Below are 13,129 nucleotides of genomic sequence, written 5' to 3'. Positions count from 1 at the left end.
TGGCACTGAATTGGCTTTATTTGGGACCTTTGATTTTTCCCAGTAACTGGCCAGCACCATTCTGAGTACAACTGTATTTTAATCACTTGAACAGAATGTTAATCTTATCATTTAAAATGAAAATGACAGTGACTCCTTTACGTATATATAAATTTTATAAAATGGAATGTGTGTTAATATATTTTATAAGGACGATGGTTGTGTTGGTTGGAGGTCAATCATCTCATCCTCAGGTTATTAACTGCAGGAGTTCCTCGGGGAGGTGACTTAGGACTAACCATCTTCAGCTGCTTCATCAATGACTTTCCTTCCATCATAAGGTCAGAAATGGAGATGTCCGCAGATGACTGCACGTTGCAGAACACCTTTCGTGACTCCTCAGATGAGTGTAGCAGTTCATACCCAAATGCAGCAGGACCTGGACAATATCCAGGCTTTGGGCTGACAAGTGGCAAGTAATGTTCGAGCCAGATAAGTGCCAGGCAATGACTATCTCCATAAATAGAGGCTGTAACCATCATCCCTTGACATTCAATGGCATCACCATCACTGAATCCCTGACTATCAACATCGTGGGGATTACTATTGGCAGGAAACTAGCCATATAAACACCATGGCTAGCAGAGCAGGCCAAAGGCTAGGAATCCTGTGGCGTGTAACTCACCTCCTGACTCCCTAAAGCCTGTCCACCATCTACAAGGCTCAGGTCAGGTGTTTAATGGAATACTCGCCTCTCGCCTGGATGAGTACAGCTCCATCAACACTCCAGAAGCTTGACACCAACCAGTGCAAAGCAGCCCACTTGATTGGTACCCCTTCCACAAGCATCCAGTCCTTCCACCATCAACAAACAGTTGTGGCAGTGTGTAAGACATCACCTTCTAGACCCACGACCACTACCATTTTGAAGGACGAGCAGATGCCTGGGAACACCACCACCACACTCACCATCCTGACTTGGAAACATTGTTCATTCATTGTTGCTGGGTTAAAATTATGGAATTCCCTTCCTAACAGCACTGTGGGTGTACCTACACCTCAGGGACTGCAGCAGTTCAAGAGGGCAGCTCATCACCGCCTTCTCAAGGACAACTAGGGGTGGGCAATAAATGCTGGCTTAGTTGGTGACACTCACATCCTGTAAATGAATAAATTGAAAAAATATATATTTTCAAACAAATTGACAAATAGGTTGATGCCAAAGTTGGTAATTGTGAAACAGCCACGGCATGGTAAAGGAGCTGATGGTGAAAGCAAAAGAAAGCCAAAAGTTTGTTGAATAATAACTGCAGATTACTGTCAAATATTTTCTCCATTTAGTTGAATGCTTTGGTGCATAATTGAGACCATACCAGTTTCTCTACTCTGAATAACTGAAATCCCTTATTCCTATAATGTTTTGCCAAAAAAATTCTAATCTCACCTTTTTGAAACTACACCGAATTGAATACAACTTTCCAACTGAAGCTGAACTAGTTTATTTTAATGAAAGTTCAATTTAACTTCTGTTTTTACACTTGTATATGCCAACAACTCTACAATTATCAACCTTTTCAACATGTTCTACTATTTCTAATGATTTGTATGTACACATCACAATTTTGGTAACTACCCTCTTGTTATTTGTACTAGTTATTCACACAGCTTTTTTGACATTCTTCCTACCTAGTTGTAATTGATAAACCATCATTCTATTAAATTTCATCTGTCATATATCTATCCTTTCACCGGTATGTATCTTTCTAAAGTCTGCTAATGTGTTTCTTGTTTGTTGCTACATTTCTAACTTTCATATTTTCTGCAGAATTTGAAAAAAACAGTGGTATTAATTGCAGCCCTTGGGGAGCACCACTGTATACCTCAGTTCAGTCTGGAAATATTCACTATCACTCACGTTTTATAGTGAGGTCAGCTGAGAAGATCATTGGGGTCTCTCTTCCCGCCATTACAGACATTTACACCACACACTGCATCCGTAAAGCAAACTGCATTATGAAGGACCCCACGCACCCCTCATACAAACTCTTCTCCCTCCTGCCATCTGGCAAAAGGCACCGAAGCATTTGGACTCTCACGACCAGACTATGTAACAGTTTCTTCCCCCAAGCCATCAGACTCCTCAATACCCAGAGCCTGGACTGACACCAGCCTACAACCCTCTACTGTGCATATTGTCTTGTTTATTATTTATTGTAATGCCTGCACTGTTTTGTGCACTTTATGCAGTCCTGGGTAGGTCTGTAGTCTAGTGTAGTTTTGCGTTGTTTTACGTAGTTCAGTGTAGTTTTTGTGTTGTTCATGTAGCACCATGGTCCTGAAAAATGTTGCCTAGTTGTTACTGTGTACTGTACCAGCAGTTATGGTTGAACTGACAATAAAAAGTGACGACTTGACTTTAGTTTCTGAGTCTATATCTTTACTGTCAGTGTTCCTTTAATCCATGAGTTTTGATTTTGCTAACACTTGTTATTGTATTTTAATGGTCCATTAGTAATAGTTCTTAATAGTGGGCAGCAATAAGTATCATATGAAACGAATTGGATCTCCTGTTAGGTAACGAATTAGGGCAAGTGACAGAAGTCTGTGTAGGGGAGCACTTTGGTTCCAGTGATCATAACACCATTAGTTTCAATTTGATCATGGACAAGGATAGATCTGGCCCTAGGGTTGAGGTTCTGAACTGGAAGAAGACCAAATTTGAAGAAATGAGAAAGGATCTAAAAAGCGTGGATTGGGACAGGTTGTTCTCTGGCAAAGATGTGATTGGTAGGTGGGAAACCTTCAAAGGGGAAATTTTGAGAGTGCAGAGTTTGTATGTTCCTGTCAGGATTAAAGGCAAATTGAATAGGAATAAGGAACCTTGGTTCTCAAGGGATATTACAACTCTGATAAAGAAGAAGAGGGAGTTGTATGAAATGTATAGGAAACGGGGTAAATCAGGTGCTTGAGGAGTATAAGAAATGCAAGAAAATACTTAAGAAAGAAATCAGGAGGGCTAAAAGAAGACGAGGTTGCCTTGGCAGTCAAAGTGAAGGATAATCTAAAGAGCTTTTACAAGTATATTAAGAGCAAAAGGATTGTAAGGGATAAAATTGGTCCTCTTGAAGATCAGAGTGGTCGGCTTTGTGCGGAACCAAAGGAAATGGGGGAGATCTTAAACAGGTAAGGAAGCTGGCATGAAATCTATGGAATTGAGGGAATCAAGTAGTGAGACCATGGAAACTGTACAGATTGAAAAGGAGGAGGTCCTTGCTGTCTTGAGGAAAATTAAAGTGGATAAATCCCCGGGATCTGACAGAGTGTTCCTTCGGACCTTGAAGGAGACTAGTGTTGAAATTGCGGGGGCCCTGGCAGAAATATTTAAAATGTCGCTGTCTACGGGTGAAGTGCCGGATGATTGGAGAGTGGCTCATGTTGTTCCGTTGTTTAAAAAAGGATCGAAAAGTAATCCGGGAAATTACAGGCCGGTGAGTTTAACGTCAGTAGTAGGTAAGTTATTGGAGGGAGTACTAAGAGACAGAATCTACAAGCATTTGAATAGACAGGGGCTTATTAGGGAGAGTCAACATGGCTTTGTGCGTGGTAGGTCATGTTTGACCAATCTGTTGGAGTTTTTCGAGGAGGTTACCAGGAAAGTGGATGAAGGGAAGGCAGTGGATATTGTCTACATGGACTTCAGTAAGGCCTTTGACAAGGTCCTGCATGGGAGGTTAGTTAGGAAAATTCAGTCGCTAGGTATACATGGAGAGCTGGTAAATTGGATTAGACATTGGCTCGATGGAAGAAGCCAGAGAATTGCTTCTCTGAGTGGAGGCCTGTGACTAGTGGTGTGCCACAGGGATCAGTGCTGGGTCCATTGTTATTTGTCATCTATATCAATGATCTGGATGATAATGTGGTAAATTGGATCAGCAAGTTTGCTGATGATACAAAGATTGGAGGTGTAGTAGACAGTGAGGAAGGTTTTCAGAGCCTGCAGAGGGACTTGGACCAGCTGGAAAAATGGGCTGAAAAATGGCAGATGGAGTTTAATACTGACAAGTGTGAGGTATTGCATGTTGGAAGGACAAACCAAGGTAGAACATACAGGGTTAATGGTAAGGCACTGAGGAGTGCAGTGGAACAGAGGGATCTGGGAATACAGATACAAAATTCCCTAAAAGTGTCGTCACAGGTAGATAAGGTCGTAAAGAGAGCTTTTGGTACATTGGCCTTTATTAATCGAAGTATTGAGTATAAGAGCTGGAATGTTATGATGAGGTTGTATAAGGCATTGGTGAGGCCGAATCTGGAGTATTGTGTTCAGTTTTGGTCACCAAATTACAGGAAGGATATAAATAAGATTGAAAGAGTGCAGAGAAGGTTTACAAGGATGTTGCCGGGACTTGAGAAACTCAGTTACAGAGAAAGGTTGAATGGGTTACGACTTTATTCCCTGGAGCGTAGAAGAATGAGGGGAGATTTGATAGAGGTATATAAAATTATGATGGGTATAGATAGAGTGAATGCAAGCAGGCTTTTTCCACTGAGGCAAGGGGAGAAAAAAAAACCAGAGGACATGGGTTAAGGGTGAGGGGGGAAAAGTTTAAAGGGAACATATGTGGGGGGCTTCTTCACACAGAGAGTGGTGGGAGTATGGAATGAGCTGCCAGACGAGGTGGTACATGCGGGTTCTTTTTTAACATTTAAGAATAAATTGGACAGATACATGGATGGGAGGTGTATGGAGGGATATGGTCCGTGTGCAGGTCAGTGGGACTAGGCAGAAAATGGTTCGGCACAGCCAAGAAGGGCCAAAGGGCCTGTTTCTGTGCTGTAGTTTCTATGGTTCTATGGTAAATAGAAACTCTAGCATTTTTATAACCTCATTACTAATTTCCATTTTGTTTTCGAATATTAACATGTTGGTGCACTTTGAAGCATGGTTAATTGTGTTCAGATACCAGTGAAGTTTATTGCTATTGAATCCAGATTTTATAATCCTTTGTATGCAGTACTGCTCCTGAATTGGACTGCTGAAGTTTTTATGTAACAATAAGTGAAATTTGGTAACAGTTATTTGCTGCCCATGAAATATTCCCATAGAAAATTGGTAATATGCTTTGAGATGTAATTTAGCAGTGCTATATCCAGTAACACATGGAAAATCATTTTTAGATTGCTTCCTGATCTTCCTATGATTTTAATATAGGCTAGTAAGGACAGAGTTAGAAACTCTATAAGGTATAATGGGCAAGGCAGATGATGAGCGGAGTTAAGAATGAGCTTATGATGGACTGTTGAAGCTGCTTCTGGTAAAGTTGAATTGGGGCTGAAATACATGGTGACATTTTCATCAACATATTGAGGAAAGAGTGCTGTGGACAAATTAAAACTAGGTAATTTTCATTCTTGGCTACAGGCTGTCCCTGGGTTAAGAAAGCCCGATTGAAGGACACCTCTACAAATGAAGGAGCTCCCATAATATCAAAGTGTAATGTTATCTAATCTGTTTATTTAGAGATACAGCGCAGAACAGGCCCTTCCAGCCCAATGAGCAGCACCACGCAGCAGCCCACCTATTTAACACTAGCCTAATTACATTGCAATTTGCCATGACCAATTAATCTACTACAGATACGTCTTTTGGACTGTGGGAGGAAACCGGAGCACCTGGAGGAAACGCACAGTCATCGGGAGAACATACAAACTTGTTATAGTTGGCGCTAGAATTGAACTCTAAAATCTGCACCTATTTGTTTTTGATAACTAAAGATTGACTTCATTCCCTTGAACAGTAACTCCTCATTTGAATGATCTTGGATATCTCTAGTCACCTTGATGTGAACAGAACTGCATCCTTTTTCTAAAAGAGTCTTTTATAATTATTTTGCAGGCACAAGAACAAAAGAGGGACTGGAATGCAAGGACAGTCTCAGCCTCCAGGACCACAACTGCCAACAGCTCTCAAGCACAAAATAAATGACAAGCAAGACAAAGGGGATAAACAACAGAAGCGGCCACAAACTCCATTCCATCACCGTAATTCAGCATGCGATGATGTTTCAATGGAACAGGACTCAGCCAATCACAGACTTGGAATCAGGCCGCAGGACAGTAGAGGAAGATACCCAAATGCGAGGCCTAGTGACCATAGCTCCTCAAAATCCTCACAGTTACACATGCCAGAGATGGCAAACTCACCGCCACCACCGCCACTCAGCCCTCATCCGTGTGAGAGGGGTGAGGAAGTTGTTGATACATTTAAAAACCCATTGACACCTCACAGTCAACCATTCTGCCAGATGCCTGCACCAGATCCACTACTTCCAGCCAAAGCTGTAGAGGACAGGATGGAGGCACTTCCCACCCAGGCTTTCCCGTTGGGTTTTCCAGAAGTTTTGGAGCCTACAACATACAACAGTGGTGCTGTACAGTTGGAAGATGAAGGGAGTGCTGTCACGTGGAAGTGTTATCGATTACCCTCCCAGGTGGATGATGATTTTACTCCACCGCAGCTGCCATTAGATAAATACAGGGAGGAGTACACTGCAGCAAGTAACTCAGAACGTACACTTCCTTCTGCCTCAGAGTAAGTGTTGCAGTAAACCATTTTTTATATGTTTTTATTTCTTATGTTTTTATAGTTGCGCATCCATAATGGAAATTTTGAGGTGGTATCCATTTCATTAGTAAAGTTTAGACTTTAAAGTGATTACACAGTTGCAGTTTCGATAACAAGTAGTTGAATCATCTATGTAGATCAAGAAAATCCTAAATATGATCTTTCTTGTACTGAAATGGTGATTGGAGGTAGCATCTCTAAGGAGCCTCACTCCTGATTGGTAATGAGTTAGAACATGCATTATCATTTGTTCCTTTGTCTAGGTACACTTAGTTGAATAAATGTTCCTGATGTTCACCATGGATATTTTTAGTGCTATGTATGTTTCAACATTTAGATTCATGTCAGATACTGATCGGTCCATAAAATAATTAAATTACTAAACTGCATCAATTGAGCTCTTGTAAATTTGAATATTCACAAAGAATGGCTTATCATAGCACAAGGTACAATGCCTACTTTTAAAAAAAGTATTCTGTCTCCTCCCCCCGGTAGAGTTTTCATGTTTTATTATTTTATGACATTGAATCACGGGATTTAATTTGGCTTTTTTTGGATGCTGATCAACAGAAAAAGACTCTTTCGTGTCAAAGTGAAAGCAGATCTCTACTGGGTTGAATCATTCTTGCCTTTTTCCATTTTGATATCTTAATTTATCAACAAGATAAAGAAAATTAGTTGTGAAGACGAAAAATTCACCATTGGTTGGGCAATGTATTGTATGTGTTTAGAAAAAGCCACTTTCAGCAAAGCATTGGTAGAAACTTGAGAGTGGAATATCTGCATCCATTCCTTAGAATATTGAGGAAGGACATTTCAAAGAAAGGAAGCAAAAATTTACCTGATAATTGGTGAATATAGTTGAATATAGCCAATTCTGTATAGTTGAATAGAACACTAAAATATCTGAAATGGGAAACATTTTGTGTCATGGTAGGCCAATTCAATGAAAACTTTAACAACTGCAAAAATGATTATTCAACTGCTTTTGAGCTAATTTGAAATATGAGCTGATCAGAATCTGGTATTGGTGACAGTCTGAAGCACCAGTGTTGAAATGTGCTGAGCTTTACTGGTTCTACAGTGCAGAAACTTAGAATAAAGTGAGTACATTATCCTGGCTGAGGATCAGTGATATTCAGATGTTCAGTCTTTTAGATTTGTATCCTGGTTCTTTCACTTGATTCTTTTGGAAAGCGAGAGGGTGGAACTTCAGATAAGAAGCTTCCAGTAAGGTGATGGCGCACTTGGAAGCAGCGTCCACTCTGGTCCAGTTAAAGGTGTAAAAAGTTTGTCTTGTGTGTCTTTTTTTATGATCGCTAGTCACTGCTGGATATTAAGTACTACAGGACTATACCATTGTTTTGGTGTTACCTGGACGTTGTGGTTGTTGGCTTCAGTTGTTTCCATGACTTGTGTTGATTTTTCCCTTCTCTTGGGTGTTGGTTTTATAATTTTTTAAAAATTTAATTGGGTTATTTCGGGTTTCTTGCTTTATGGCTACTTGTTAAGCAAATAAATCTCAAAGTTGTATATTTTATGCATTCTTTGATAAATGTACTTTGAACTTGAGCTTTTGAACTTATGTACTGTTGGACAGTGTGTGGTCCAAAAAGTGTGAGTGATTTTCTTGGATGTTTTTATTGTGATCGCATGACCCTGCTGGACATTGGCAAGGTACAACACTGCAAATCTGGTACATTATTCTTGCGGACCAGCCGACGGGGTTGGGGGGGAGGTGTTCAAGTAGGGTTAAATTCACCTCAACATGTCTTTTACAGTTAAGGTTGCCAACATTCTCACTCCCAAATAAGGGACAAAAGTAGCAGTCAAATCCTGGTACATTTTAACCCAAGAAAGACTACCATGACCATGAAGCTTTGCACGAGCACCTGTGTGCGCATGCGTGATGTGCGCATGTGCGTACGTGCAGATATTTCCCCCCGCAAATCGGTTTTGCCTTCATCTTCCCGACTATACTGTATATACATTATTTGTACTTTATATAGGCTGTGTATTTATCATATTCCTGCTTTTACTATATGTTAGTGTTATTTATTTTCGGTTTTATGTGTTATTTGGTATGATTTGTTAGGTTATTTTTTGGGTCTGGGAACGCTCAAAAAAAATTTTCTGATATAAATTAATAGTAATTGCTTCTTCGCTTCACACCATTTCAGCATGAAAGGTTTCATAGGAACACTCTAACTTAGCAGGGGAAATACGGGACAAACCAATTTAGCCCAATATACGGGATGTCCCGGCAAATACGGGATAGTTGGCAACCCTATGTTCAAGTTCAACAGTGCGTGATAGGGAATGAGGAAAGGTGCAGCTGACTCGTATCGTTTCCTCACGGCCCGGTAGCACATGCTTTGCGGCCCGCTGGTTGGGACTGCTGCGTTAGCGAGATTGACAGTGGGGAGCTGTGTTGCCTTGGTTGTGGTGAGGACTAGCCCAGACCATAGGGTCGTCTTTAGTAGTCGCCCAGGGGAGGTGATAACGAGGTGGTGCAGGAGAGGCATCTGGGGGGTATGCTGGAATCTGTTCTGTGTTGGGGGCTGGCCCTTTCTGTCGATACTGCTCTCCATTCGCTCAGTAGAAGAACAAGCTGGACACTCATGGACTGAAGCTAATTATATTTTTTCTTGGTGCCTATGCTTTTCTGACATTGTAACCATATGTGCTATGTGCAGTGTGCTGTTGCTAATGTGTTTTGCAGTTTGGCTTTGGAGGAACACTGTTTTGTTTCGCTAGATTCATGTTTGGTTGAATGATAATTAAACCTGAACTTGAGAGCTTGGTCTTTGGGATGATGCTAGCAGTGAAGGATGTCTTCAGCTTCCCATTTTCTTGCTGTCAGGATTTTCTTTGACATGGCCTTGGAGGTTACGAAGCAGAGCATTATATATCCACCTCAGTTATTTGTCTGCATTCATTGAAGTTTGTGTCAATGAGATTGAATCTGATCATGAAAGTTCTGATGTTTTGAAGCTAAAGGTAGAATACATTGAGTTCCCACAAAGTTCCCTTTTGGGTTGTGGTCATTGCTGACAAAGCTGGTGCTTATCACCTATCCTAGTTGCCCTGAGAAAACGATATGCATCTTGAACAGTTTAATACAATTGACAGCTTTTCATTGCTAAAGACAAGTTCACAATATTTTTATCCACAGAATAACTTGATATTCTCTGAAGTCGCATAAGCCAAATCCAGTAGGAGCTAGTGATATGACCTAACCATTTTTAAAAATATAAATAGCAGCTCAGTAGCATTTGTTGTATTTTATTTAAAATATTCCTTACTTTTCAAACAATTCATGCTGAACTCCCGTGGTTGATTAATCCTGTTGTATCATGACTACATTTGAACTGCTTATTGAGTTTTTAATTATTTTCTGTGTATCATTGGCACTCACTAATTTCCATTATTCATGGCATCAACCAATAATAGATTGAAGTATTTAGAGGTTTTGGAGTATTGTGAGTTGTTTTGGGCCCTATATCTGAGGAAGGATGTGCTAGCATTGGCAAAGTCCCTGAAGAATGATCCCAGAGATGAAAGGTTTAACATATGAGGAGCATTTGCTTGCCCTAGGTCTGTAATCGCTGGAGATTAGAAGGATGAGGCAGTGGATAATTGAATACATTGCTGCAGATGGCTGAGGGAGACCAATTATTTGGATATGTTTAAGGCAGAGGTTGATAGGTTCCTGAATTGTAAAGGTGTCAAAGGTTATGGAGAAAAGAAAGGAGAAATGGTTGAGAGGGATAATAAATCAGCCATGATTAAATGGCAGAGCAGACTAGATGGGCTGAATGGCCTAATTCTGCTCCTATGTCTTATGGTCTAAATTTTTGAATGTTTTGATATTAATGAGAATATGATCAACTGATTATAAGAAGCGTATAACCTGTAACACAATGAGGTATTTCTGTATAATATGAACAGTGGTCGTGTATAGTAGAGAAAAGTCCAATATCAGTTCATTAAATGGTTCTGATCAAACTTTATGGGACATTATCCACTATTCCACTGCTTTCAAGCAATACTCATCCAATTATATAGTTTTTATCAGAACCATTTGATGAACTGACTGCATGGAGTTTTCTCGACTGCAAACTGCCATTGTTCACACAATACTGAAATATGCAGTTGTATCACTGGTCACGTGCTGTAACTGTTCATTATAACTGTTGCCAATATTCATTTTATGATGGAGCATATTATGACACTTCAATGCAGAAGACACAGCTATGGAGACTTTCCCACATACTCATCTATCAACCTATTCCTTGTCCCTTGTGCTCATCAAGGTACATCGATACCACTTGGCAAAGTCTGCATTCTCACCATTCTTGGGGGGGGGCAGGGGGGGAATAAAGTTTTATATTGAATTTGTTTAAAAAAAATTCAAAATGACTATTTTGCATCAATAACCTCTAGATTTGCTTTTTCCCCACCAATAAGATCACATTTTTGATCTATGCACAGTTGTCCAAAGTTTTCTCAACTCCAAAGATCTTTTCAAGCATTGCTCAGCTGTCTTCTCTTTCCTGATTCTTAATACTGTAGTAATAAATGTGTTTGCTGCTTGGGCTGCTGGCACTAACAACAAGGGTAACAATAACGTGCAGTGGTCAATCGCTCCATGGATGTAACCAATTCTGAACAAGCTTCACCTTGTCTATTTAAGCATATCAAAAATTGGCTGAAATGTGTAAGAATACTGGAGTCTGGCTCCAAGTGTACTTATTTTTCTGACTCCCCAGTGTTCTTGATTCTGGTTCTGGTCAACGCAGGGCCCACATTTCAACCAAGGCTCTAGCTGCAAGTTTATTGATGTTTGTGAACCTTTTTTATAGAAACCGTACTCCCTGGTGTCATTCAGATAAAGCTTGATAAAGTTCAATATAACTTGCCTACTTTTCAACACTTCCCTTCTGGAAGTAGCTCGCTTATACTTGGTTTTCTTCTGTGATTGCCTTGCATCACAAATTGCAGTCATATTTAAAAAATTTGTGCTCCCAAGTCCTTTTGCAAACCTATATCCTGCAACTAATTTTCCAAGTTGTTTGTGATCCTTTTATTTGCAAAATGGAATCCTTTTCACTTATGAGTTTGTTAATCTTTTACCCATACTGTAAAATTATTAATTCTTATTGCACATTGCTGTCTTTTTTAAAATACTGTTAAAAGGGATGCACCCGTTTAACCAAAGTATTGAGATAAAGACTGAGCTTGGATAAGTAAAGCATAATGTTTGTTATTCCTTTATAATTGGTAATGATATAGCTATTTTAAGTTGCACAGTAATGCATGCAAGCATACTAAGATCCCAGAAGGCAGGAGTTTTCCTAATGATGTAAGTTACAGCCATTTAGCAGTTGAGAGGGTACTGATTTTTGTATTGGTACAGCTATTCACTAACTGTATGGAAGTAAAATAATGCTTGATTACTTTTTTTTTCCAAATCAAGTATTTATTGAACATCTCAAATTTGAATATCCCAAAAAATAAAATTCCAAATGTTTCTGCAGTAAAGATCCAAATTCTCTTTTCCCCGCACTCTCATGAGCTGCTATCCCCTACTCCACAAGATCCACACATGTGGATAATCCTTAACGCAGATGTGTACCAGGGTGAAGGAAGCCCGTCCTCTTTCTGATTCTTATGTCACTCATGCTTTTTGATCTCCTGCTGCACTCTGTTCCTTATTGCACTAATGGGCACAGTCCTCAGTAAATAATCAACGCACTTCTGGCAAATGGATTCAGTTAGCATACAGTGAAGTATGCAAGGCCTACAATATGGAAATTATTTAAGGCATTTAACATCAGGATTCCATGCTATTGAGATACACAGACCTTTTTATCTCTGGTCCAGATGGTTAAATTAGTGCACCCCCTTGCTGAAGGAATCTGCAACTGTTTCTTTAGATGTCCTAAAATCTTTTTAGTTTAAATATATCTAAAATGGCTGAATAAATAGAATTGTAGAATACTTAATTATCAAGATTGGAAAACAATATCCTTTAATTGCTGAGATGCAAGAGGTTTTTTTTTTACACTTTTAGAATAATTTTGGATCTTCTGTGCAAAAAGGCCACAGTCTCCTATCAGACTGGAACCATTATGCAGTCACACCCATATGTTAGTTAACCACTGGAAAGATAAACACAACTAATTGACATTACTGTATCTTACTGAAAATAAAATTGACAGTTTCAGGTCATGATTTTTCCAGACGTTAGTTTTAAGTTTGAACTAAAGTTACTGTATAAAGAGCTATTTAAATAGGTTTTTTTTAAAGTTACTCTTTTTGTGGGAAAAGTTCATTTATTAATACATCATCTCCTAATTATTATTCTCCAATACCTGGGCAGCCTAGCTCAACAGTAGTTTTGAGTGAGTTGGTAGAAACCCACTTTTCTTAATGTGGTATTTTCATGTTTAATCCTGTGAATTGGGCACGTGGCCAAGCGGTTAAGGCATTTAACTAGCGACCTGAAGGTCGTGAGTTTGA

The 13,129-nt window shown here is 39.6% G+C and overlaps 1 protein-coding gene across 2 annotated transcripts in view; it reads left to right on the top strand.

Annotated features, from left to right (window-relative positions):
- Positions 1-13,129, top strand: part of med13a (mediator complex subunit 13a) — a 184,177-nt gene that overhangs the window by 97,332 nt on the left and 73,716 nt on the right. For both annotated transcript variants that reach the window (XM_063031090.1, XM_063031089.1), the window contains exon 10: positions 5,876-6,571. In XM_063031090.1, the coding sequence (XP_062887160.1) occupies positions 5,876-6,571 (696 nt within the window). The remainder of the gene's footprint in view (positions 1-5,875; positions 6,572-13,129) is intronic.

The sequence above is a fragment of the Mobula hypostoma genome, chromosome 23, assembly GCF_963921235.1.
Source record: "Mobula hypostoma chromosome 23, sMobHyp1.1, whole genome shotgun sequence".
In the NCBI taxonomy this organism is placed as follows: Eukaryota; Metazoa; Chordata; class Chondrichthyes; order Myliobatiformes; family Myliobatidae; genus Mobula; species Mobula hypostoma.
The sequence above is the reverse complement of the archived record's forward strand: the minus strand, read 5'-3'. Positions and strand labels throughout refer to the sequence as shown.